Below are 26557 nucleotides of genomic sequence, written 5' to 3' on the forward strand. Positions count from 1 at the left end.
TACGCATCTGCAATACAAGGAGGGTGTCCCTACATTTTCTGCTGGTTTGTTTGCTTGCTAGTTTCGGGGGTATGGAGTCGGGGTGATCAGAGCAAAGTCAATATTGAACAGAAGACTGAGCGGGAAATGGGGGTAAATATTGGGTAAGCCAAACGAGACATGAAGCACACCTCCCCTTTTAACGCACCTTTCTCTGCCTCCAACAGCACCGGATAGACATACAGGCGACATTCCGCTGATTTAAAAAAAAACAGGAAGAATCCTCAAGGAAAGATATCGAGTGCAAGTGTTACTGCCAACAGCGTGTAGGGGAAAAAAAGAGAGCCACATCGACAACGTTGTAATGCACATCAAAGCAGCGACAGCAGCGGGGTGATCTCAGCAAGGCGGATACAGACACACACACAATTGTCAAAGGAAACCGCAAGCAGACGTGTGCGCGACACGGCAGCTTTGCGGATCTCCTAACTTCACCCCCTTCCTCACTTTTTCACCTTTTCTCCCCCTTTCCAAGATAGCCGAGCCGCGCTGGAAGATATTGACCAGCCTTTCTCCTCCAAGTGTGATCGACAAGCGTGAAGTCGTAAATAAAAGTTTGGGTCAAGCGAAAACCAGGAACAGTCGATAGCGTCGCTGTTACCCGCCCCATTGCAGATGAAAGCAGAAAAGCACGCACTCTCCCCTCCACCTGAAACACCCACCTCGCGTCGCCCCCTCCCCACCCCATTCGAGAGAGCACAAGAGAGTGGGGAGGGAGAAAATACACCGCGTACAGGTGGATGCGCACCGCACATCAAAAAAAAGGGACATGAGAAGCCACCGAAAAAAAAATGCAGCAACAACGACTCCGGCCATTGTCGATCAGCAACACTGTTGCGGGTGCTTACTTTTTGTCAGGCGCGGTGTTCAGTGTGGAGAGTACTGAGCGCATATGCTCGGTGCTCTTGGAGTACAGGTTCGGCTTCTGCAAATCAACCAACATACCTACAGCATCCCAGACAGCACCGCTCTTCTTGTAGTCGCTGATCCTTTTGACATCCATTTGCTGCTCCTTTTTGTGATTCTCCTTCGCGGCCGTAACCTCCTCCTCCCGCTTTGCGTTGAGCGCTTTGAGGTATTCCTGCGCTGCAGCAGTGATCTTCGCCTCCCTTTCCTTCGTCGCCGCATCCATAGCGGCGGTGCGATTGGCGATCTGCCTGTTCAGCGCATCTACCTTTGCCGTCGTTGAGGCGGAGGGTTTCTGCGGCGGCGTAGGTGGACGTTTAGGCGAGCCCTCTGGGGTACATGACGCGATAACGCCATCCATCGCCAGCTGCGATGTTGCCACCTGCGTGGGGTGGGGGTCAGTGTGTAAGCTAGGGATTTTCTCTGCAGCAGTTGAAGCCTGAGAGAGTGCGCCATTCCCTGGGGGGAGTGAAGGACTCGCCGGCGCTGCAGCGGGAGCGAGACTGTGCGCGGGTGCACTTTGTGTGTTCCAGACATTGTCGTTATCATCCCAAGGGGCCTTAACGGCAGCTGCTACGGCCGGTGGCGAGATGAAGGAAACTCCAGCACCCGATGTTGCCGACGGTGCTGAATGCGGCTGGGACTGGCGGTCATGATCCACATGCATGGACAATGGCTCTGGAGCTGCATTGCCCCCTTGCATCGATGCGGGAGAGTGCGGATTGCTTATCTGATCATGGAACGGAAGACCTGAGTGATCCGAGGCTGAGTCGGGTGAGGCTGCGGAGGGGGCCGATAAATCGGGGTAAGCGGCCTGCATTGCAGAAGCTTGTAGTATATGACGTTGTTTATGATGTGAAAGTGAGCGACACCCACCACAGCACAAAGGCTAAACGAAAAAAAAAGCAAATAAACACAAACGGGTTCGTCGTGACACAAGACCACCGACGATAGCCGATGCCCCGATACGGGTCCGTGTGTGTGTGTGTGTGTGTGTGTGTGTGTGTGTGTGTGTGTTCGTATCAAGAAAAAGGGTGATACAATAAGACCAGCGGGGAATACTAAACAAAAAAAAACAGGAAAAAACGAAGCGGTAGATCAGAAAAACCTGCAAGCGTCTGCGTGGACTGAGAATGTGAATGGAACGTGCACAGAAAGACTTGCACGCATCGTGAACCCCCAAGCGACACGCATGCGGGAGGGAAGTGAGGAGATAAAGAAGTACAAAATCGAAAGAAGGGCGTACCGATCAATCATCGTTGATTTGCGATGGGGAAGAAAAGTGGAGTTGAGGGTTTGGAAGAAGATGGAGGGAGGGGTGCAAGAGCATAGTGAAAAGACGACGACACCATTTCTGGTCAATTGAGCGCAAATGCTTGCCTTGTTCGTGGGTGGATCTTGGTTGAGCAGCTCAAGGGGTATTTCCATCAGCCCCCGGAGCACGCGTCTTGGTTTTTGGTCCGCGATACTGGATCTAGAGTTTTTTTGTGTGTTGACGCTCGATTTCAGCCTCAGTGTGGCAACCATCAGCGCTGTTGTTGCGTGCAAATCAGCGCAGGGACAAAATGCCGGGGAGGGAGGGAGGAGGAGGGGGGAGGGGGGGTCGAAACAGGAAGAGCGGTGGTGATAAGAAGGGGGTGAGGGACACAATAGGCAGAGAAAATGCAACAACAGCAACAATGGCCGCAACTGAGTGAGTTGCATATACAGTTTCCCATATTCCGCTCAAATCGGTTTCCCCTGTGTTACGGAGCAAACCGAACGAGAGGGATGAGGGGGGGGGGGAAGGAGAAAAGCAGCTTTCAAGGAAAAACACAAACAGAGAAAAGTCTGTCACAGGGCGAAACTCACGACGACGATGACAAGGGTCACTACTAAAAGGAGCAGGACACTCCCGAGACATCCAATTTTACGCCATGATTGCTGTTGACCCGAAGCACTTTGAATCTGATCGTGACCGCGCTCGATGAGAGAGTGGGACTCCGTCACATTGTTCGACACGTGATCGAGGCCCTCCTGCTGCTGGCGCACCAACGAGTAGAACTCCTGGATTGTCGTTTTCAAGTCCATTACATCGGACTCGATATCGCGCGCACTTTGCAGCTTCTCGCGCTGAATCGCCTCCTCCGTGTGAAAGCCTGACATGTCAACGGAGCGTACTTCCCGAAACGTTACCTGTGACTCTAAACCGTCCAGGTGCTCCTCCCGCATATCGGCCGGATCCGTCTGCCGAAAGGTCTGCTGTTCCCGGCGTGTGGCCTCTGCATTGAGTACCTCGAACTCTGCCTTCCTCTGAGTGTACTGATGTTTCAACGATTCAAGAGAAAGATCGGCATTATGGGGGATCACCTCTACGCGACTGTTGCACCGCTGTACGAGAAGCCGGGTGTGGCGAAGCCTGTCACGAGCGATGGCGTCTCGGCCCGTGCCTAGCTCTTTAATGGAGACTTTCACATCACCGCAGGCCTTGATGAGTTGCTGAATACACCGCGAAAGGGTCTCGCCGTTCTCCAAGGACATTTCCCTGTTGAATGCTTCCCGTTGATCTGAGGACTGCGTATGCATACGTCTTTATGGTCGCCCGTCATGGACGTGACAATAAAAAAAAAACGAACGAGCACGTCTCGCTCTTCTAGAGCCCCGCACTCTCCTACTCACAAGCATACATGCGCGGAGTCAACAGACACAGTAGAGTGAAGAAGCAAATACAAAAAGAAACAAAAATACAAATGGCACAGGGACGAGCAAGATGAAGCGACCCACGTGGGGAGAGAGACGTTAGCAGGCAAACGAAAGAGCTTCGGAGCACGTGCTGAGCAGGACACAGAATGATCGGGACGGCGGGGGGGAGGGGGGTCAAGTTGAAACTGTGCAGTTATGTGTGGATGTTTGTGTGTGCGCACATTGATAAATAAACGAATGTTGTGGAAAGGAGTCGATAAGGGGGAAAGCGAGTGTTATGGGAAAGAGGGTGAATGAGCAAAAAAAAGGGACAAGCCCCAGAGTGTGGGGGTTATGAGCAGGAAAGCTCGATATTTCATATGTGCCAAGATTAGCCACGCAGCACGACGAGGGGTGTGGCTTTCTCTTGAAGTGAAATGCTCTTTCCATGAAAACCTTTTTTGAACATACAAAGTTCTCTTGGTGCCCTCGTGACACCTGCCCCCCTTTCTTTGGTCTCCGACGCTTGGCGTGTGTGGGTGGTAATGTGAACGAAATACCCTCACCCCAGGCATATCAGCCAGGCTAGCAAGCACGCACCATGTGCGACGATGCGCAAATGAGCTGATCGTTAACATGAACGCCTGAGAGGGAAAAGCTCATCCAAAGCAAAAGAAAAAATTGAAGACGAGGAATACAAAAATCCCACACTCCAATCCGCTATTCAGTGTGTCGATGGCATCACACGGGGTAGCCCCCCCCCCTCCGGGCAAAACAGCAGAGATATGACAGGGAAAGCAAGGAACAGTCGGCAGGTCACCAGAGGGTGTGTGTGGGTGTGGGTGGGGGGGAGAGAGGGGGGAGGGCGCGCACACGCTCCCTCATGTTTTGAAGATGTGGGGGTAACAAGATGGATGCACACCCGCCAAAAAAAAAAGCGCCGGGACTTTAGTTGCCACCAAGCGCCTGGCCACGTCCCCAGTTGTGCGAGATGCTGCTCCCCTGCTGATTCTCGCTTCGCCGCGCAGCCTGAAAGCGGGGATCGTACGGGTGCACCTCAGGGCCGAGGGAACCCATACGGTGCGGCGACTGTGGAAACTGGCGCTGCAGCCACCTTGGCGTCTCCAGCCACCGCTGGTTGTGTGAAACTGGAAAAACGTCTTTGAAGAAGACGTAGGCGTGTCCAGTCACGATACCGAGAATATCAGCAAATACCCCCTGCCCCATGACGAGGTGTAACGCCATCAACACCCACGGAAAGACGGACGAATGGAATGCGAACCCAAAGAGCGTCAGCTCTCGCTCAGGGTGGCGCTTGCAAAAGATCCAACACAGAGCCATCAGAAACGAGAAGCTCGTCACGTACACGTTGAAGAAAAGACCAGCAGCAGAGAGGGCGCTTACCAGCAGCAGAAACATGTACACCATGTCTGCTGTCTTGCCTTTGAAATCGCTCTCCTCATTGTTCTTGACGTACGTGGCGAACATCGCTACAGTCATGAGCCAAGGAAAGGAGAAATTGCCGAGGTACAGAGCAGCCGTTACCAAGCGCCACACCTGCAGCGAGGTGACTGCCTCGGAGGTCAAGATAACCGAGCCGACACCCACCACGTTGAGGGAGCACGCGGCAGACAGGCCCACTGACGCGACGAGAGACACACGGGTAACGACGCCCAGCTGATTGAACCAGTCTCCGAAGTTTTGCGACATGACTCCAGCCCTCGTAGTTCACTGTCTCTATACGTGGGTATCGAGCTGCTGTGGGTTATCGCTTGTGGTTATACTTTTGACATCATTGCAAGCAAGTGTGTGTGTGTGGGGGGGGGGGATGCAGTAGGGGGGGTTTAACGCGCCAGAGACCATATGGAGTAGAGATTGAGAGAGAGAAATGAGAAATGTGAATCTGCTGAGCGGGAGATGAACCAAAGAACGCACTGCATCAATGAAGGAGAATGAACGAGCAACACCGATGTAAAAAAAAAAGCTTCGACCACACACACGCACGTGCGCGCAGACCCCCGACTCTGTTTCCCTCACGTCTCATGTGCAGAGAAACGGCGCAGTGCATTAACGTGTGTATCCGGTGAAGTAGGCAATCATATAGCTCAAAAAAAAACCATACGAGACGGGGAATCGGTTGAGATCCGCCCAACACAAAAGCTGGTTTTATCTCCTCTGTAAAGACACGTGACTGCCGAGGACCAAAGCTACCACAAAAGGTAAGCAAAGTGGGCAAAGCAGCTAGCGAAGAGGGTGCACACTATGCTCCTGGCCTACATATGTCATGGTGTGCAGACAATGCGCGGAGTTGTCATGTAGTTTTCTCTGTTTTTCTCGGTTTCCTGTGCCTAAAGGCAAGCCTACACAAGTACGGGTTACGCATCCATGAAATACCCACATGTGCACGCACACGCACACGCACACACACACACACACATGCGCGTATGGAAAACGAGGAGGAGGCAAGAAAGTCATTACACACAAAGATACACAGACGCACAAAAAATCGACCAAGAAGGCAACGGCGGGGAACGCTGAAACGAGATGAAACAGCGAGGAGAGGGCGCACGGTGCGAGGGATCCATAGAGAGAAAGAGGAGCTAAAAAGGGGGAAAACGAGAGAGAGAGACGACAGAAACACAAGGGGAGGGGACTCTAGGAAAAGAGAGGGAGGTACAGAGAAGGACAAAATGATGATGATAAGCGCAACACCAGCTGTACTGTAGGTGAAATTCACAAATCCAACACAAACACAAACGTTGAGTGCAAGCGGTCAACGGGGAGGGGGAGGAGAGAAAACCGTAGGGCGTGGCGAGACGGAGAGTAGCAGCGGAAGCGGAAAAACTCATGCGAGAATGAAAGAATGGACTATCATTCTCGAGATCTTCAGTACACATATCTACACTCATTCTATCACACGCGGACCCGCCTCAGCCAAGCTTTTTCACCTGGGAGGCGCGCACGAACAGACCTTTGCCTTTAGGACACGTGAAGTACTGCTTCTTGTCAATAAAAGAAGAGCCGTCGTTGGTGCCTTCACTTCCTTCTAACATCTCCAGCCCGATCCAGATGCCGGCACCAAACGCGGTTGATCCGTTGAACCGCACTATAGCGCGGCAACCCTTGTATGTGACCTGGTCACCAAGATGCAGCTCGTTGGCAGGATTCACAGCGTTCGTGGAGTGCGGCACGCCGAAGGTGGTGCCGTTGCCAACACCAGAGGTGGAGCTGCTGTGTGGAGTACGCGAGCGATTGGTGGCACTGTAAGCTGGTGTGGTAGAGCGTGTCGGCGTGGCGCCACGAGCGGGAAAGGTGGTTCGCGCCAAAGAACCCGAGCGAGGACCCGTGACACGAGACGGGGTTCCGCTGCGGGCGGGGGTCGTGCCGCCAGTGCGTGCAGGGGTGCCACGACGTACTGCGGCGCCGCCTGCGCTGCGCGCCAGCGGGCTCCTCCCGCGTGGAGCAGAAGAGCGAGGGGGAACAGATCCAACGCTGCTGCTATCACGGCTGCCTATGCGGCGATGAGTTACAACGCGCGCGGGTGAGGAAACGCGACCCGTCAACGCGGGAGAGCGCGTGCTACGCGGCCGCGACAATCCATTTGGTGTCTGCGCACGACGGGACGGCGTGTGGGTTTCTTGGCAAGCTGGGCGCTCCGCCTCGCGCGCACGGTCTCGCTCCCCTCGGAGCGCGGCGACCTCGCCCTGCAGCTTCGCCATGCAAATACGCAGGCGGCGTACCTCCTCGTCAAAACGAGCGGCAGCAGACTCAACGTCTGGTGAAATGACGCTCGCCCGTAGCTGCGCCGCCACGACGGAGCCACGCTGCACCACCACGTCAGCCAGCCACGGGTGGCTAAGAGCGGCGTACAAGGGGGTGCGCTTACTCGGATCTTTGTTCAGCATCGTCTGCACAAACTCCCACGCCAGGGGCGATATGTTTGAGGGCTTCGGGAGCGGTGTGCTCATTATCGTTCGAAAAACTTCTTTTTCTGACGCGTTGGAGCCTGGCGAGTAGGGGAAACTACCAGAGAGCGTAATGTATGTGACAACGCCAATTGACCACGTGTCCGCGTTGAAGCCATCATAGTGGGTCTGCGTGAACTTGGCGTAGAACATCTCTGGGGAACCGTAGCGAGGTGTGCCGATAACATCCGAGCAAACCACCCGCTTGCCGAGGAGACGCTCGCACCCGGGATATGGCATCATCAATGCCGTCACGTCCAGTGGGTCTTGCGGAGAGTCGCCAGTGCACGCGCCGCGCGAGCGTTTCGCTAAGCCGAAATCTGTCAGCTTGATATTGTCGTCCTCGCTTACCAGTAAGTTCTCGGGCTTGATGTCGCGGTGAATGATGTCGTGGAGATGACAATGCAATACCGCCTTTATGATCTGGTACGTATAGAGTTTCGCCTTCTCTTCGGTCAGCTTTCCGCTGGAGGAGTGCAAAATGAGTTCACACAAGTCGCCGCACTGAACTCTTTCAAAGAAAAGCAAAAACTGCTTCTCCGTCTCCACGTACTCGAGAAATGTGACCACGTTCTCGTGGGGTGGAATGTGCCGGAGCACGTCGATCTCTCGCTTGATCTCCGCCATGGCCATCTCGATGTCGCCCTTGGCGAGGGAGATGAGGTACTCTTTCTCGATCATCTTCACCACGTACTTCATGCCAGGACGCGACCCTGGTGGAATGTACGGATGAATTGGTGTGCACACTTTTACAACGCTGTATGCTCCCCGGCCAACGATGTTCGCATCCTGAATGGTGTACTTACCCTCTACAACAACGTTGGCACCGGCGCTCACTGCATCCTCAGTACTGGGCTGCATGGTTGAGCGAGTCTAATTTTTGTTAAAGGCGAAAACAAAAGAGGAACTGCCGCACTGGGTTGCACTTTGAAATCGTATCAGCAGACACCCAGTGGAAACAACAATTTGAACGAAGCAGTTTGAGTGAAAAGCGGTGAGTATCGGGCGAAGCAGGCCTCCACGATATTGTTTGTGCTTGTGTGAGCGTACCGATGTGCGGTCCCCCAAAGTTGGAGGCAGTACGTGAGAGATCAGCGTCGTACTGTACAGTGCCTCTTTGGGGGGAGGCTTTGCAGTCGCCTCTCGATGTTTCCTACGCCAAGGGCTGATCGCCTAGCAAGGGATGGACGTACAACAAGCGACGAAACCTCACACACGTACCGATAAGGAAAGTCCCGCAAGAACAGAAGTGTGGCGTGGGCAGGATGGAAAAAAGGGACGATGGGGACTTCTTCAGATGCATGTGCAAATGTTTTCCCGGGGTTAAAGGCAAAGAAGGATGGGGGAAGGCGACGGTGGGACAGTAACATCACGCAACCACGAGGTAGAGAGAGAGCAGAATAGAAAATTCAAAGATATATCAAATCTCTCGGCCGCACGTTGCGCTAGAGCGTGCTCTGTAGCGAAGAGGCGGCAGTTTACAAAGCAGCCCCTCGCCCTTTCTGGCGTTCGAGGCGAATATCCTCGGTACCCGAAGAGAAAGAGAGGTGTGAGTAGGCGATTGTGATACATACAACGGTGCAACCACGGCGACTTGAAATGAGCCCAGCACTCGTTTGACGGTACGTTTTTCTAGAAACGCGCAATGAAGACGCACGAGTGTCCTTTAGCCGCTGAGTACACACAGCACGAACGGATCACACTTGCCCCATCCAGTGAACGCGCAGTCCTTCGTATCTTCCTCACTTCAGGTCCATTGAGGGTCTCCTGAGCTGTGGTTTCTTCTTTTGCCTGGGTGTGTGTAGCCGCTCTCGTTGTGCGTGCTCAAGCTGCAAATCGCATGGTTTGTGTGGCTTTCTGGTTTCACTCTCTTCGCCTTTGCCTCTTTTTGTTCACATCCGCACGCACTTACACAGTGTCCCTCCGCTCAACACACCTCAGGCACATCAACTATTCGCCCCCGAGACAATTCGAGTGTCACTGCCGTACACGGGCGCGGGTATCGCGCGCATACACACACACACACCCACGCACACACCATCCATGTGTTCGATGCACGATAAAAGGGGAAAGATCAGCAAGAGGAGAAGACCCAGGGCGACGCGAAGGACTGCTGCCCAATAGCACGTGCACATACAGGCAGAGAAAAAGAAACCCATCGTATTTACCTGGGTACCCTAATAGCCACGGGGTGACCGAAACGACCGCCGACCAAAAGGACGGGTAGAGAGAGCGGCGCAGATGTCAAGACAGATGCATGGGTACGCAACGAGCCACACACGCCCGCGCGCGGCGCCAAGACTGCAAAAGAAAACAACAAGAAAATAAAGAGAGGTGCGCTTTACACAGAGGGGAACCACAGGGAAAAAAGATCAAATCATCGACATGCGGCAACCACAAGTAAAGCATGTAGCGCAGGGGAAACCGAAGAGACAGAAAACACGATCGGCTTCATGAGGAGACGGGTAGGGAGAGAGAGGGGGGGGGGAAGAGTTAGACGCACACTTCAGCTCAATTAAGTATATTTCTATCCCTTCAGCCCGTCAAAGGCGCACGACATTCACAAAATGTACACCACAAACACAAACGCACAAGGCGAATCACCAAGCAATCGACTACACCAAGGCGAAAGAACTAAACAAGAAACACAGACGTCAACAAAAACATACCCAAAGACATCGGCACCTCGAATTGATAGTGCAAAAAAAAAAGCGGTGATGAACGCGAGGACTTGCCAGAGAAATAAAAACATAAAGGAACACGCACCGCACGATTTACAGCTCGACCGCACCTGCAGACACAAACTGACATGCAGCTACGCATACCCTCAGTCTAGCACCGTCACGGGGAGGGGGGGAGGGGAGAATGCACCAACAGAGAGGAGAAATGCTCAAAGAGGGCGAAGTATCCTTCGGAGATTACAAAGGGGAACCCTGTGAAGGTGAAACATGCGCGCACACACAATACAAACAAAAAGAAAAACGGGACAACCACGGAGGCATGTAACTCTCTGCCTACTCTGCTCAGCTCCCTCTTTCCACACATCTTTCGAGTCCCCTAATCATTACCGCCGATTTCTTTTTTTTGCACCTCCTGTGCATCTTCTCTTTGGCATGCAATACTTTCCAATGTCTCTGGATCACGGAGTACACACCAGTGTGGCATCGAAGGGGAGAGGGGAGTTCAGTCCCTCCCTTCGCGGGGAAGTCTGGTGGCCCCTCTATGGCTGTCAATGCCGCGCTGACCCCTCTGTGGTGCAGAGTGCCAGGTGCGCGCCGAACTTAGAAGTGTTCGTGGCGGATGTATCGCAGCGGATGTCGGCGGTGGGGCCTGCGACAGCGCTTACCGCTTGTGTCATGCACATAATAGGCAAGGTGCCCAAGCGACTCGAGCGTATCCCACACAGTTCTCAGTGGTCGCTGGCGGTGAAGGCGGGGGAGGGGGGGGGAGGGGAGAAGAGGCTGCGCCACGGCGAGAGAGGCACCCCGTGGCAGGAGTGAGTACGACTTGTGACGGAAAGGGGGGGGGCGCTGCTCAGATGGCTGAGTCGGTCACTGCAGCGGCGTCGGCCCGCCGCCGCTGGGCACCAGGCGATGGACCTGTGACGACCCAGATCGAGGGCGGTGTTCAACTACTTCACTGCGGCAGGAGGAACACATCAAGAAAAAAATCCCTTTCCATGGTCTTGGAGACTGGCTGGGTTCATTCCTCCACCGTATTAGACTTGGAGAAAGACGTGTTTGAGAAGGGTGGCAGCGGGCGGCCGCTTTGACACATCTCGCTGGAAGCACAAGTCTAAGAAGTTGTAAGCATCTTCAGAGCCGAGTTTTTCCGTGTCTTTTGGCACCGCATCAGGCCAGCCGGTCGATTGCGCCAACTTGTTCATGATGTGCATCACATTCGGCATCGGGGTCCACGGAGCACGACCTGTGATCATCTCCGCGACGGTGCAGCCCGCTGACCAGATATCAGCTTTGAATGGATCATAGCCATCTTCGTCTGTGATCACCTCAGGTGCCATCCAGTAGGGCGTGCCCGCCAGCGTTGCTGTCGCAGCTTTGCGCAATGTGCCGTGGGTGTTCATAATTTTTGCCTGATCAAAGTCCGCTAGCTTTGCTGTACCTGTGTCCATGGAGATGAGCACGTTGTCGCCCTTAATATCGCGGTGGGCGACCTGGTTGCTATGAAGATATTCCAAGCCTTGAAACATGTGTCGTGCATATACGCGCACTACTGCGTAAGGCAGACAGCCATTTGGCAAGCTCTTCATGAGCGACGTCACCGAGCCACCCGTCACGAACTCCAGGTAGACGTAGAGCTTTTTGGGGGTGCTGTCCGAATCAATGCGACTGTGCAGATAACGAATGACGTTGGGATGGACCATCTTCCGGTGAATCTCCACCTCCGTGTTAGTTGGCGCATCATCTGAGAGCTCGAGAATCTTTACTGCGACGAAACGACCACTCGGCAAGACGCCTACAAAAACAGAACCAAAGCTACCAGCGCCGAGCTTCTTGCCGAGCGTCACGTTCATCAACTCTTCAGTTGAGACCGCCGCCATTGTTGGATTAGCGTGGGTCTTTTTTAGTTAGGACACGTTGTTGTGAGTGGTCTGCTTTGTTTTTCTTTTTTTTCGCAGGGTCTGACCTCCTCGTGAGCGTTGTGGATAATGTGCGCGCTGGAGGGTCAGATCGGGCGGGGGGGGAACGGTAGCAGCCGCAATGGAAATACAAAATGATCGGTAAAAGAGGAAACGTATTCTCTCAATAGACGTCGGCTGACAGCGGTGATGGGTGCACACGATTACAGCCTCGCCGCTTTTGACCCTCGATTGCAAAACCCGCAGGGGAAACTTTGGCGTGCGTGTGAGGGAAGAAGAAGAAAACGCTGGCGTGGACAAGCGTCGGGGCGGGGGGACGGTGTAGTAGTAGTGGTCAATGCGATACAACGCGGTAGCCGAAGCGGGGGAGAGGCGAAGATGTGAGGAGAAAAGAATGCGGGGTAGTGTATACACACGAAAAATACCCCAAAGTACGATCAAGAAGCCACCAAAAAAGAGGAAACACACATGCACACCTTTTTAGGGAGACAGAGCACTTGATGATGAGAATGCTGGAGATCAGCAGTCAACAGGAGTAGACCGGGCTAACGGCAGCGAAGACGGCTGAGAAATGTGAAAATATTGATGAAGCCAACGAAAACGAGAGAAACGAAAGGGGGGAGCAATTGACCAAAGCAGCCAAGCGTGATGAAAAACCACAGCGGGTGAGTGTAAAATGCGAAACTCTTCGCCACGACCGATGAACAAAAAGTGAGACGTGTGTGTGTGTGTGTGTGTGTGTGTGCTTGTTGATGAACGTGGGGGAGAAAATAAATATGTCGGAGTACTTCGACACCGATGAGTGGATGAGCAGGCGTACTCAGGAGAGAGCTGCGCGCACGCAGGTGTCGGGGGGTATGATGAGGGAGCAGCGTTAAATGTTTCGCGTTCAGACTAATGGGTTTTGGATTAGTAACCAGAGGCACCCAACCCAGACGTTACAACCACCCCCACGAGTATTTCAAAACAAAAAATTGTGAAGAGTTAATGAGACAAATAGAGACGACTGTTTCGACACGCATCAGATATGCGCTGAAGAACCGAAAGAAAAACAACGGACCAGACACACCACACTCATATAGGACGGGCTTCGTTCGCCTACGTACTGATATCTCCACTTTCAGGGGAGAGCCCTCGAAGGGCCACACGATGCAAAGGAGCCCTTTGGTGAGTGAAGGTGGCGATAGTGATGAGGCCACACACACACACACCTCCACCGGCCACCTTCGTACTCCCCTACCCTCCCCCCCCCCTTCACTACCTCCTGTAACAGCCGCGAAGACTTGAGGGCACACACACGCACGTCACCGGCAGAAAGTGTGCATACCAGCCCATGTTCCCACCGCTTGACATCGTTTCAGCGAGCCGTACGCACGTGAGCTGCCTCTTGTTTATTTTTCTTGAAGCTTATGACTTTTTTTTGAGCATGCTCATCATGCTTTTTTTTATGGAGACTTCGTCAGCATTGCACGCTTGACATACAAACACGCACACCGGCACGACATGCATTCAACTGGTCCTGGCATGTAGGTGCCACATAGAGACATACGTATGGCAGGAGAGGGAGAAAAGGCATTAAAAGTGCAGGATATGTGTGTGTGTGTTCGGACAGAAGGGGAGGGGGTAGGGGGCATTGAAAAGAGAAAAGAGTGCAGACGACGCATGACTGTCGAGTATGTTCTCCTCCACATACGCCAACACACACACCTATTTCTCAGCGATCGTGTTGCACTTTCAATGTTCACCGCGATTGCCCACCCTCTCACCGCACATCCACACACCAGCACGATTTCCTTTCTCCACCCTGCCGTTATCCTCTCTCAGTCTTTTCCATGCGAAGAGGGGGCAACGCACGCACGGGTCCACAGGCGCGCGTACCCGCACGGTGCGCCAGCCCACACTTCTCAGGCGTGTCGTTTTTTTCCCTTTTCGTTTCCTTTGCTTTTTACGTTTCCCTCTTAAACATATCAGATAAAGACATGGAAGACCTGCACCGATGAAGCCTCCCTCGCACTCACATGCCCACATCCGCCCACCGCGCATCACCACAACTTGGTGCGTCTGTACGCTCAGGCAGGCGGGGTGGATCGTTCCTACCTCTCACGCATCCCACCACACACCGGACGAGACGTCATCGCCGGCAAGGATGTTGAGAACAGCGAAAGAAGGGAGGGGGGAAGAGAAAACAGAGTGGACGGCTCCCCGTCTGCAAACAGTGCATGTATATGCTTACCAACAGGCGTGCGCTTAACAGAGGTCGTGTAGCACAGCGTCGCGGATGTCACTGTGATCTACTTTGGTGCCTTCTTTTCTAGCGACAGTGAGAGCTTGTTCGCTGCGAGCAGCAGCTCATCCGTGTACGGCTCCAGCGCTGGGGCTTTCTGTGGCTTCAGACCGGTAATCGGCTCGACCTTCTTGTTGCTGATAAGCAGGGTTATCTTGAAATGAGCAACGACCTCGCCTTCTTTTTCGAAGAGGATGGGATACGGAATGACGGCGTTGTGCTTCAACATCTCATTGAGACCGAGGCGGGCCTTCTTGGCCTCCAGGTTTCGGATAGCAAACGGGAAGGTGGCGTACTTGGAGTCGATCTCCTTCTGGACCTCCTTTGCGCTCTCCATCTTCACAGAGTAATTGGAGTCCAGCGCCACCTTGAATACACAGGGTCGTACGTCCCGCTCCTTAAGCTTTCCTTTGCCAGAAGACATGAGGATGTCTAGCGTCCACACCTGCGCTTTCTCAAGATCGTAGTCGTGTACCATGTGCTCTGCGACCTTGCGCTGCGGGATGCATCGGTAGCCGTCGATGATGTAGCGCTTCATCATGTGCGAGAGGACGCCATCAACAGGGGTCACTTTGTAGTGCTCCGCAGCCTTTTCGATAATCTCCGTCACCTGGTAAATGGTCGCGCCGGGGCGCATCTGGCGCAGCGCCGTGTTAAGGATGTTGTATGCCGCCGTAATGACGCGCGCCGCCTTCTCGTCCTTGCCGAGTTCGTTGTCCTCCGTCACCTGGATGGTGTGCGCGACGACGGCGCAGTAGCCGTCCACGTGGATACCGAGGTCGAAGTGCACGACGTCGCCCATGGCGATCTCCTGCTGCGCCGCCTCGTCCGACATGCCAGGACTGTTGTGGCACACGCAGTTGTTCACCGAGATACAGGTCGGGAAAGCGAGGCCCTTGTCCGTTCCCTTGAACATGCTCTTAACCTTAGTAGCGATGGTGTCGTCACCAAGGCGGCACAGGTCGCAGACCTTGACCCCCGGCTTTGTCGCGTCAATGAGCACGCGCAGCGTTTCATTGCACCACGCGGCGGCCTTCTTGTAGCGCACGACCACATCGGAGTTGTTGATGGTAGTGTCTTCCTCCTCTTCATCCTGCTCCTCCTCGTCACCGAGGTCCTCCCACTCCTCCTGATTGACTTTCTTTGACATTTTTTTTTGGGGGGGGTGTCTTAAACAGTGTGTGGAAAGGCTGCCCTGTTGGTGTGCACCTGTTTCACGCGTATGTGTTGGCGTGTAAGTATGTGTGTGTGTGTGTGTGTGTGTTGGTGTGTGGTGAAATACTGAGGGGGAGAGAAATAGAAAAGCAGTAGCACCAATGTCCACAACAGAACAATGATGATGAGCTCGAACGAAGAAACAATGGGGAAATGTGGAAGAGTCCGCGCAGGCCCACTGCAAAACGCGCATAGACAGCCGCGTCTCAACAATGAAGATTGTGGCGCATATGTTGCACAGAAAAAGAGCCGGGAAGCGGGTTGAGAAAAAAGTCCCTGGCAAATTGCACCGCGACAGGAGAAACGGTAGTATTACGCAACGCTATGAATGCGTGGACAAAAGCAGGGAATGTACACCGGAGCAATGCAAGCAACGGAAAGCGACCGTGCATGAACAAAGAAGCGATCGGTGCGAAACTAATGCATCGTGCACAGCCTGATGCACCCAGCAGCACCACCATCCACACTCACTCTGTCACCCTAAGCAACTGCCGTGTGTTGTGCGAGGAGGGAGTGCGTTGCTCGCCGGGAGCGCGTCACCATCCATCACCCCTCAGTGCAGTGGTGCAGCCGCGGAAAATAAAGAGACCGCGGCTAGCACCTTTACTTTTGGCACAACCTCATGCTTGAGCTGACTCCCGCCTCCCTGCCGAGAGCCGGCTCAGCTGCACCGCATTTTCACACACACACCTCACACCTCCAAGACACGAGACTGGGACTTCTTCACACACATACGCGCTTGCACACATATCCATTTCTCTACTCGAAGCAATTCTTCCCTGCTTTACTAGAGAGGTGCAACCTGCACTCCACCCTCCCTGATGAGCGCGTCCTCCAATTTTATTTTTTTTTGGGGGGGGGGGTCTTCGGCTTGAGAGCAAAATTTGTGTTCTACGAGACACTGCAAACGTCACACACCTCGAATGCGCACAATCTCACAGAGAGCTAGTAATTTGCACAGCCCTCCACACAAGCGCGTATTCTCGGTCTTTACACAACGCTGCCCTAGACGCCAACCGCCCCCCCCCTCCCTCTCCTTTCCGCCAACTTGCTATACACAGTATCAACACGAAATTGTAAGGAGCACAGGAACCACAGAGGGCCCAATAAAGCAAAATCAAAAGAGAAGCATGCCGATCACAGAAAAGGAATAGGGGGAGAAACCGGAGCAAAAGAAGGGGAGCGACACTCAATCCTCCACAGAAAGAGAGACCCACACGTATACCGGCAGTGAGAAGATTGATACACAGATACACACACGATGCACACATTGCTGTATCAAGGACTAAAATATGTTGTCCTGGTGAAAAATATATATATATTTTTTTTTACAGGACGAAACTACTGCGGGTCGTTTTACCCACGCAGTGCGGAAGCGACGGAGAAGTGTTGGGAGCACACTAGCGTCTGTGCACGCGCTAACGCTTCACTTTCTCCGGGGCGGACGAGCAGGCGGAGTCGCCCTCCTGGTGGGTCAGAAAAAATGTCCGGTTGGACAAAGGTGGCGAGCCCTCCATGTCTCTCGTGTCGTGTAGCTCCTCCCCCTCCTCCTCGGAAGCATAGAGTGGACTTTGGTGACCTACATCCTTGGCACGCACAAGGGGGTCTTCACCAGTCTTATCCTTGACACTATTCTCAGCCTCTGGGACCACTGGACTGCTTGGGTTTCGCGGTGGCGGGGAGTCTCCGGCTTCCGCAAACACCGTTGCCCTCTTGCCAAAGCGCGAATGTGACAGGGTTGGAATGGTCTGCTGGATAGAGAAGGCGACGAAGCCAATGGCGGTGGGAACGACAACGACGCAAAAAAGCGCGATGCTCAGAGCGGTGTAGTTGGGGTGTCCGCTCTGAGAGCCCGAGGTGGGCAGATTCAGCACGGAGTACGCATCCCAAAAGGTTTGGTCGAGCAAATGTACGCATTCGGCCTTGGAGAGGACGAACCAGGTCATCGCCTTTTCGGATCCCTTTACAAACAGAGGTAAGTTGGTGCCCTTTGCGAGGATATGGTAGAGCTGCTTAGACGGTGTCATCGTCGACTGTGGTGCTGCCCCGGTTTGCAGCGCGTCATCGATAAAGAGCTCGAAAGCATTGTTGCCAAGGGAAGTCACCAGCACCACCGTCTCCGGAACATGAAGCACCGTTGCCGTGTACGTGGCGAGAGCACCCCGCGCAGCCTTGGAATCTAACACGTCCGTCGACGCGTTGAGCGGCAGAAATGTCAACCGCAGTGACATGGTGTCGCCGGCTAGCCGGGTTCCGTTGGCCTTGAGCATGATGTAGGCGTCTACGGGAACGAACTCTGGGCTCGCGCTGCTAGACGCCGTGGCGCACATCTTCACGTACACATTGGTGGCCCCACTACCGCCCAAAGTCTGCGGCACCCACGTTGGAACCGTCACCCATCGGTGCCCGAGGTCATCCGTTTCAACCGCCAGCACCGTAGCGTACACAGCGCGAACGCTGCACACCGGCACGTCACTCTCGCTACTCGCCACCTGCAGCGCAAGCCGCGTTATCGGCGGGTTTTGAGGGTCCGTGAGAAGGATGCGCGTATCGGCGGGAGCCGAGACCGAGAGCACGAGGTACGGAAGGTAGAAGAGGGAAGAAAGGGTGAGCTGCATGACCCGGATAGAGCGACCGCGACGCTCCTCAAATGGCAGCGGTGATGCTGTGCTACCCGACTTGCTCATCGCGTAGCAGGGGTATAGGGCTCGTTCTGACAGGCCTTCCGGTGCGGCGGCAATCAACGACACCTCTACTGTCACCCTCGAGCTGCTAGGGGAAATGTAGTTGAGGGGCGCTGTGTGCGCCGCAGCAGCTTTACACGTCGCGTCGTTCCAGACCAGCTTCAAGACCAGACCAACAGAAGGGGAAAACGTTCCCACAACGGCCCACGTTGCCGTCTGCGTTTGGTACAGTTGAATGCTTCTCTGCTGTGGCAACGCGTCCCCAGTGCTGATCGCTTCGGCACCATACATTGTGACGACACCAGTGACAATTTTTATGTACGTGTCCGTCACAGGAGCCCACGCGTCGCCGTTGCGTGTGCACACTGCGTAATAACCCTCAGACTTACTAAACAGGAGTCCGCTCGTGTCTATTACAGAGACACCGGTTTCAGTACGCCCTACCATCACATCCGAGCCGACGTGTGCACCGAGGCACGTGACACCCCACGGCACAAACCCCACTACAACACCGGAGACGTCGGTGGAAGGGTTCAGTAGGATCTGCGGGTGACTGCTGAGCACCACGGCAGCCGGGCCGTACGTTTCCCCATTGTCAGTGGAGAGCTCCAGCATGCTAAACTGCTGGCAGTGCACGAACGCGGCAGCCACTGGCACGTAGACATCATTCATTAATACGATCGCCGGTGTCTTGTACAAATTACCGACCATGAGCACCGTGACACTGCCAGGACCCACGAAGGCGCCCTCCAGTCGCTCTGGCCACACATTTGGCCGGATGGCGCCGTTGCACACCTGGATGTACTGCTGCTCCGTGTGCAGGCCACATGTCGACGCGCTGCCACATGGGGTCCACTCAGTGGTGTCGATTCCAGCTTCCTGCATCCACTTGTGTCGGGCCAACGCGTACGATGCAAAGTCCACCTGCAACCCGGTCGACGCGAACATGGATGTGCCAGTTTCGTTGTAGATCCCTACGCAGACAGTGTACACGCCCACCAACGCCGTCGGGATGGCGATGTAGTTCTGAGTGCCGTAAGACTTCATGCGAACTGTATAGCCAAAAGCACAGCTGTCGTTTTCAGACATACGCACCATCGTGCGAGACACGAGAGAGGTGGGGTTGCTACTAGACAAGGCGAACGGCACCGCGTCGTACTTGACTCCAGAAGAGAGCACAACCCTGCGGGGGGCGATGTCACCGGTGCCAGTCTTTGATATCAGCCCATTTGTGGGTTGCAGTACTGTGTAGTCAATTCGCACGTACTCACCGTCAGCGCACAGCACACCGTGCGTCTGGTGCAGGTAGAGTGGAAAGGAGAACTGCATGACTCCGCTCGCGGCGTACTGCGTTGCTTCTTGTCTAGAGCGTCCACAGGCAGCTTTCTTGTCCGCAGCGGCGGCGCCTGCCTGAACTGCTACAAAGCGAAACACGCGGTAGGCCCCAGATACGGTTTTCAGAGCAGACAGGTAGGCTTCTGCGTCATCTGTGCTGGCTGACGGACGCACAAACTCTTGTAGGTGTAAGGAACCACTACTGCCGTTGAAGATTGTCAACACGGGTGCTGTGGCGGCCGCCGGCGGCGGTATTACCTTGGCGCCAATGGTGACCGGCTTGCCATGATACGCAACGGCAAATCTCATCTTGGAGGCGATGCGCCGCATGCACACGTAGCGACCGGCGGGGACGTCGGCGCCTATGACGAGGAGGGCGCTGACCGTGGGGTTGGAATCGCCGCTCATGAAAGAGTTTAATGGAAGCAGTGATATGTTTGCCCCATCCGAAGTGCAGTCTGGCGACGCGGACACGAAAGCGGCGTACGCACCGCTTGCGATGCTGGTTGCTGTACCGCCGTGGAGCGTAATCGGGATCGCCGTCTCCGGAGAAAAGCTGGCGGCCGTGGTCATTGCAGCCACGCCCTGGAAGACAAGGGGGGCCACAACCACGCTTTTACCGTTGTACGTGGCACAAACGCTCTTTCGGCCAGCGCGCACACGCCCCAGATAGCTTCTCGGCACGAAGAAGCGCATGTTATAACGAGTGATCAAATACGGGATAGGTGAAGTAGACGCCGTGCGGCGACCACCGAGAGCGCCGTTGTTGACCATCGAGAAGAACAGCGTAGATGTAATGACATGCGAAACGTCCGTTGTATGCGGAAGCGCTGTCCCCACGCCGGCGAAGCGCACTGTCGCCAGGATATTTGCGCCTTCTAGGGTCACGTCATCACTCAGCATCACGCCAGCGGCCATCTGCTGAAGTGCCATCATCACCGGTGTTACGCGAAGCTGCGAGCCGGTGGCTAAGACATCATAGGTATCTCGTGCGGTCAGAGACAGAGAATGTGAAGTCACCTTGGAGACGTTGTACAACTCATTCGGCACCTGGAAGCAAACGGTTGTGGTGGTTGCACGCGACGAAAGAGTCGATGTGGGGCCTGTGGCACCAAACTGTACCGCGATAGCGGTGCTAGCCGCCTGAAGGAGCTGCATGTCCTGCACAAGGGACGCCGTCGCTGGAAGGCAAACCTCGTTCGAGGTGAAGTCCATCACAGCCACCACCGGCGCTGCAGCAAAGACGACGCTCCTCAGTGTCTGCATAACTGACGAGACTGTTGGTACAGAAGACGGTGGTGATGTTGTGGTCGTCGTCGTCGTCGTCGTCGTCGCCCCGCCATCCATGCCGTCAGTGCAAAGGTAATTCCCTTTCAAAGACGTGGATACGGGGGCCCACGCGCCGGTCCTTTGCAAGACTAGCCGGTACTGACCGACAGATGGGGGAGACTGAAAGGAGTGAGGTACCCACACAATAGGCTCGCCGTTGTCCCACTCAACTAATCCGTTGGTAACCATAGCCGGAAGAATAGCAAAGGTTATATTGTTCTCGATAAGACACTGCACACCCTTCACGTTTTCGGCGAGGTTGTGAATTTTAAAGCCTGATGTGCCGGCACCGCAACCGCCCAGAGGTAGCGTGGGGGCCGCCTCGCACCTTGCCACCAGAGAGCACAAGAGCAGCAGCAAAGCCACAAATGGACTTGGAGTCATGATTCACGTGTGTAGCCGGAGGAATGCGTAATACTCAAAAAAGGGGGGGAGAAAACCCTGAAAGAGAAACACTTTTTTGGTATGATACACATGAGACTTGAGAAGGGGGGGCAAAACAAGGGGAGACAGACAAAAGCGTATATAAGTGCAAGTCAAGGGAGGAGAGTATACGGTGCACCCTCTTATTCCGTGTGTATATCTCAACACCCGCGCCACTGCAATGCCATCCCACTACCCAAGCACAACAACAAAGATCGAACGCGCAGAAAACGGCAAAAGAGAACAACGACGACCGGGACTCACAAATACATGAAGAACGAGCTTAGTGTTCTCGGGCAGAAGTGCGTCCCCCCTCTCCTTTCCTACAGCCGTTGTCTCTATTACAGGTGAAATTCGAACGTGCGTTGGTGACACTCTGAAGAACGGTAGAACCAAACAAACCCAATCGATATAACTCCGTAGAAACGTGAATAAAAAAAAACGTTTACGAACGGGAATAAGAAGAGAAGGAAAAGGAGCTGCCCTTGAGGAGGACACAGCACGGTAGCGTCGCTGCTAATGATAGACAACTAGTCGTGAGGCTTCCCCTCAATGAAGACAACGTCGCCGAGCTCAATCTCAGGGGAAGAAAGCGCACGGCGACGGAAGAAGTAAAGAGAAAAGTCGAGGTGGGATGTGCTCGAGGAGTTATTAGCGATGCAAGAGATATTTCAATGATGGCACCGAAACCTCCGTAAAACACCAAACAGGAATGGAGATGACAGGAGGCGCTAGCGCCTCGCTGACGCTTCCCTCTTCTCAAGGTCTTTTGGCTTTCTTTCCACTGCTCCAGCTGCTGAATGGACAGACGATGTGTCCCTCCCCAGTACTCCTTGACAAACTCACACGCAAACGCACACACCACACGTGCTCAAGACGAGCAACAATATATAAAGATGTCGTCGCTCGCCGCCACACGCCGAACAGCTAGCAAGTGCGACAAGACAAAACGTGGCTGAAGGGAACAGCTGAGAGAAAAATCGCCGTTGCGTTGAGCAAAGGAAAGCAGAAGCGAGAGACCGGAGGGCTGGGGAAAAAAAAACCAGAATCGCGCCGGTGCAGCAACCCCTGGGGCGTTTTTCCCCCTCTTTTCCCAGCGCACACACACACACCCTCCCTCCGCCTTGGATGCGTGCCGGAAACCGTTGCGTGTCTGTCCCCTTTTTTCCCTACGACGCTGGTGGTGGTAGTGTGGCGTAGACTCAACGGTTCAATGACGCCGTGCAATTTACGGTTTTTACTGCCTTTAGGAAGCGATTGTAAGGAGGGGGAAGGGGGAAGGGGGGGGGCTGTCTTTTTGAAAAAGACAACGGAAAATGTTTGGCGTTTTTCGGCTGATTCACCTACGAAGATCAAAAATATGAGCGCCTCCTTGTTTCGGGGTGGTGTCTCTGCTGCTGCTGACTGGAGGAGGGGGGGTATAGGTCCACAGCGCGCAAGAGGAGATGGACACGGAAAGAGGTGGAAGTGGTGATGAATCGGGGGAAAGAAAACCGGTGCTCATAGCAACACACACACTCACGAAAGTAGCAGCAAAGACTCGCCTGACGTGATCGCACGCCATTAAGAAGAGCTCTGAACCCCTGACGACAGGGCATGACAAGAGGCGGCAACGAAAGTTTCGAGTTGTCGCTCCTCCCCACCCCACATCCCCTCCTGGGATCTCTAGGGCTTTGGCGGGTTTTTTTTTGTGGAAGCAACTCAAAAGACACACGCAACAGTCTCTAGGACCAGCGCCCCTGGCCCCTTGCTTTACCTGGGCGTCAGTCCGTTTGAAGTGTATGGCGGAAACACCATGTCCTCATCGGACACTACCGCTGTGTTGGTATTTTTCATTCCTTGCAAAAGGCTCGGTGCATACCCGGGGTGCAATGGATTCGACGACAACTATACCCCATTCTTCTCACTTCTGTTATTGCGTTTGTGTTCACGCGTCGCATCCCTACCCACCCACCCCCGGCACACATTGGCTGCACGTACCTGTGTCATTCCACAACCCCAGCACACAGCCACTGCCACCCTACCTTTTCGCTCTCCTTGGTCACTCACTAAAATCCTCCTCTCGCTCTCTCCTAAGACTTGTCGGCCATCCCTGACGCAGTGCACGGCGAAGGGAAGCAGGATTGGAGAAAAAAGGGGGAGACTAGGAATCACACACACACACACACACCTGCTAGCAGAAGGGCAAACGAGCAAGACAGCGGGAAAGGTACACGGACAGAGAAGAAAAAGGGAACGCGGGAGAAAAGACACACCCACATACCGAGAGGACGCAAACATGAAGCTCGGTGGCAAAGATACGGCGCCCTTTTATTTCCATCTGCCCAAACTCACACAATGAAGTAGTTGAACACCGCCCTCGATCTAGGCCGTCACAGGTCCATCACCTGGTGCCCAGCGGCGGCGGTCCGGCGCCGCTGCAATGGCCGACTCAGCCATCTGAGCAGCGCCCCCCTCCCCCCCTCTCGTCACAAGCTGTACTCACTCCTGCCACGGGGTGCCTCTCTCGCCGTAGCGCAGCCTCTTCTCCCCTCCCCCCCTCCCCCGCCTTCACCGCCAGCGACCACTGAGAACTGTGTGGGATACGCTCGAGTCGCTTGGGCACCTTGCCTATCATGTGCATGGCACAAGCGGTAAGCGCTGTCGCAGGCCCCCGCGCCATCGAGGGCCCCACCGCCGACATCCGCTGCGATACATCCGCCACGGACACTTCTAAGTTCGGCGCGCACCTGGCACTCTGCACCACACAGGGGTCAGCGCGGCATTGGCGGCCATAGAGGGGCCACCAGACTTCCCCGCGAAGGGAGGGACTGAACTCCCCTCTCCCTTTCGATGTCACGCTGGTGTGCATATACACACACAGACACAACTCGTGATCGGGGCGAAAACGCATGCAAGAGGGGAAATATACATCGCGCAACATCGAAGGGGAAGAGACGGAGGAGTCGAAAAACGGAGAGTGTGCAAAACAGGGGGATACAGAAAAGGGGAAAAAGATGGTGGAGAGGCTGAAGAAACGCTACGCCATTTCAAGCAGACAAGACGGAACCGGGAGTGGTCGCGGGACGTGGGTTTTCTGCCCAAAGAGACAGGAAGGTCTTGGGTGGGAGCCGAAGGGGACGCTGCGCGTTTAGGAAGACAATGAGATACAGCGATGAGCCTCCGGAAGCAGGAAAAAAAAACACAGAGAGTGACTGGCAGAGGGTGCTGTTCTGGGACTAGCCTCAGTGTTGCTCGCCAGTGAGGACGAGAATTGACAGAAGAGGGACGGGGGGAAAACAGTGAAACATGCAACTAACAACCCCCTAGTAACATCAGCAGTAGTGGTGCCACCAACTGCACACTAGCTCAAAACGCATACACAACAAAGACATGGAACAAGGAGGGAAAAGCGATGATGCTTGCCATCGCCCTCCTCTGTTTTCTTGTTTGATAAGTTGTGGAATGAGGAGCACCATCTCCATACCCACGCAGCGCTCCTCTTCCTCTACGCCTTCCTGCTCCCCCAAGAGACAGTTGCCCACAAAGGTGCACCGTGGCAGAGCGGGAGACAAAGTGGTGCAAATGGGAGAGCTCACAAAAAAAAACGAGACGATGAGACTGGGGAGATATAGAAGTGAGAGTGATGCGACACCCGCCGTGCCTCAACAAAGCAGCGCATAACGGGAAATGTGGGTGGCCACAGAAACAACCTGAGAAAAAAAGAAAAAAAGAGGAATGGGAGGGAGGGAGGGGAGGGAGAGAACGCACAGGAGCTGGAAAAAAGAAGCGTATGTCTGTGCATATGTCCCTCATTGCCTCAGAAGTTGAACTCGTCGTCGCTGTCTGCCACATTGGTTGTGGTGGTGGTCTTGAGCTGCGTGGGCACAGGACGAACTATGTGGCCGCTATTCATGCTGTTTTGCAGGGCGCTGCTGCCGGCAAATGGGGCAGAGGTGCCGCTAGAGGAAAGTGGGCTGCGATTTCCCTGATTGAATAGATTAGCGTACTTGAAAAGCGACGTGTTCAGGGTGGTGGGTGGGGGGCTGCTGCTACTGGTTAACCCCACATTCGACATCGTCTGCGCAGCGTTCACACCGCTGGCAGCCATTTGAAACGGGTTGTGCGGCTGGCCGGTGGCGATGCCAGCGTACAGCGCAGAGCTGCCGCCACTGCCGGTGAAATACGGATGCTGTAGGCACTGCGTCGCAGTGGGTCGCTCCGCTGGGTTGAAGCGTAGCATCGACTCCATTAGGTCTACTGCCGCCTGTGGCGCCGTGGAGAGGATCTGACGCAGTGGTGTTGGCGCAACGGTTGGAAAACGAATATTCATGCGGCGCGCTAGCTGATACCCTTCATCCCACTCGTTGGGAGCGGGGGAACCAAGCACGGAGCAAATCTTGAACAGCTGGTCGCTCTCCGATGTTCCGGGGAAGAGGGGGCGGCACAGGTAAAGTTCGGCAAATATCACCGCACACGCCCAGATGTCGATGGGAGAGTTGTAGTGCGTCGAGTGGAGCACAATTTCCGGCGCGCGGTACCATCGCGTCGACACGTACTCCGTGAATGGTGGACGGGAGCGAATCTCTTTGGCGAGACCGAAATCAGCGACCTTGAGCAAGTCGCCCGAGATGAGCAAGTTCTCTGGCTTGAGGTCACGGTGCATAAAACCAGCCTTGTGAATCGCCTGCACCCCAAGCAAGGTCTGGCACATGATGCTACGGATCTCCTTGTCACTAAATGCCATGCTGCCACTCATCTGATTAGCGCGCTGGCGCTGAATTTGGAAGATATTCTTCTCGCAATACTCGAAAATCAAAAAAAGCTCGGTCTTCTCACGCACCACCTCCTTTAATTTGACCAAGTTGGGGTGTTGCACCCTCCGCAACGACTGGATTTCACGCAGCTGCAGGCACTCCTCCCAGCTCTGAAAGCGCTGCTTCATCATCTTTACTGCTACTATTTCACCAGTGCTCGTGTTCTGAGCTTTACTCACCGTGCCAAAGGAGCCGTCGCCCAGTTGGCCCATCACTGTGTAGCGCTCCATTTCCCCAAGCCAACGTGCTGTTCGTCAACAACAAAAGAAGCCTACAAGAAAAACGGACACCAAGAAGCTGAGTGGCTCACGCGCGAGAGA

At 54.5% G+C, this 26557-nt stretch overlaps 8 protein-coding genes across 8 annotated transcripts; all 8 read right to left on the bottom strand.

The window, feature by feature from the left end:
• Window positions 1-883: 883 nt before the first annotated feature.
• On the bottom strand, window positions 884-1765 carry JKF63_05731 (uncharacterized protein; the record flags this gene model as incomplete). Its single annotated transcript, XM_067901685.1, has 1 exon — window positions 884-1765. One exon carries the CDS (start codon window positions 1763-1765, stop codon window positions 884-886), a length of 882 nt encoding a protein of 293 aa, XP_067757711.1.
• Window positions 1766-2778: 1013 nt separating this feature from the next.
• On the bottom strand, window positions 2779-3510 carry JKF63_05732 (uncharacterized protein; the record flags this gene model as incomplete). The annotated part of the gene is made up of 1 exon (XM_067901686.1): window positions 2779-3510. The coding sequence occupies one exon, from the start codon at window positions 3508-3510 to the stop codon at window positions 2779-2781; it is 732 nt and encodes a 243-aa protein (XP_067757712.1).
• Window positions 3511-4554: 1044 nt separating this feature from the next.
• On the bottom strand, window positions 4555-5316 carry JKF63_05733 (uncharacterized protein; the record flags this gene model as incomplete). Its single annotated transcript, XM_067901687.1, has 1 exon — window positions 4555-5316. One exon carries the CDS (start codon window positions 5314-5316, stop codon window positions 4555-4557), a length of 762 nt encoding a protein of 253 aa, XP_067757713.1.
• Window positions 5317-6536: 1220 nt separating this feature from the next.
• Window positions 6537-8432, bottom strand: JKF63_05734 (uncharacterized protein; the record flags this gene model as incomplete). The annotated part of the gene is made up of 1 exon (XM_067901688.1): window positions 6537-8432. One exon carries the CDS (start codon window positions 8430-8432, stop codon window positions 6537-6539), a length of 1896 nt encoding a protein of 631 aa, XP_067757714.1.
• Window positions 8433-11289: 2857 nt separating this feature from the next.
• On the bottom strand, window positions 11290-12132 carry JKF63_05735 (uncharacterized protein; the record flags this gene model as incomplete). The annotated part of the gene is made up of 1 exon (XM_067901689.1): window positions 11290-12132. The coding sequence occupies one exon, from the start codon at window positions 12130-12132 to the stop codon at window positions 11290-11292; it is 843 nt and encodes a 280-aa protein (XP_067757715.1).
• A 2330-nt stretch (window positions 12133-14462) lies between these two features.
• Window positions 14463-15605, bottom strand: JKF63_05736 (uncharacterized protein; the record flags this gene model as incomplete). The annotated part of the gene is made up of 1 exon (XM_067901690.1): window positions 14463-15605. The coding sequence occupies one exon, from the start codon at window positions 15603-15605 to the stop codon at window positions 14463-14465; it is 1143 nt and encodes a 380-aa protein (XP_067757716.1).
• Window positions 15606-17088: 1483 nt separating this feature from the next.
• JKF63_05737 (uncharacterized protein) lies at window positions 17089-21402 on the bottom strand (the record flags this gene model as incomplete). The annotated part of the gene is made up of 1 exon (XM_067901691.1): window positions 17089-21402. One exon carries the CDS (start codon window positions 21400-21402, stop codon window positions 17089-17091), a length of 4314 nt encoding a protein of 1437 aa, XP_067757717.1.
• Window positions 21403-25240: 3838 nt separating this feature from the next.
• Window positions 25241-26467, bottom strand: JKF63_05738 (uncharacterized protein; the record flags this gene model as incomplete). The annotated part of the gene is made up of 1 exon (XM_067901692.1): window positions 25241-26467. One exon carries the CDS (start codon window positions 26465-26467, stop codon window positions 25241-25243), a length of 1227 nt encoding a protein of 408 aa, XP_067757718.1.
• Between the last annotated feature and the right edge of the window lie 90 nt (window positions 26468-26557).

The sequence above is a fragment of the Porcisia hertigi genome, chromosome 19 (genome assembly GCF_017918235.1).
Source record: "Porcisia hertigi strain C119 chromosome 19, whole genome shotgun sequence".
NCBI classification, from domain to species: Eukaryota; Euglenozoa; class Kinetoplastea; order Trypanosomatida; family Trypanosomatidae; genus Porcisia; species Porcisia hertigi.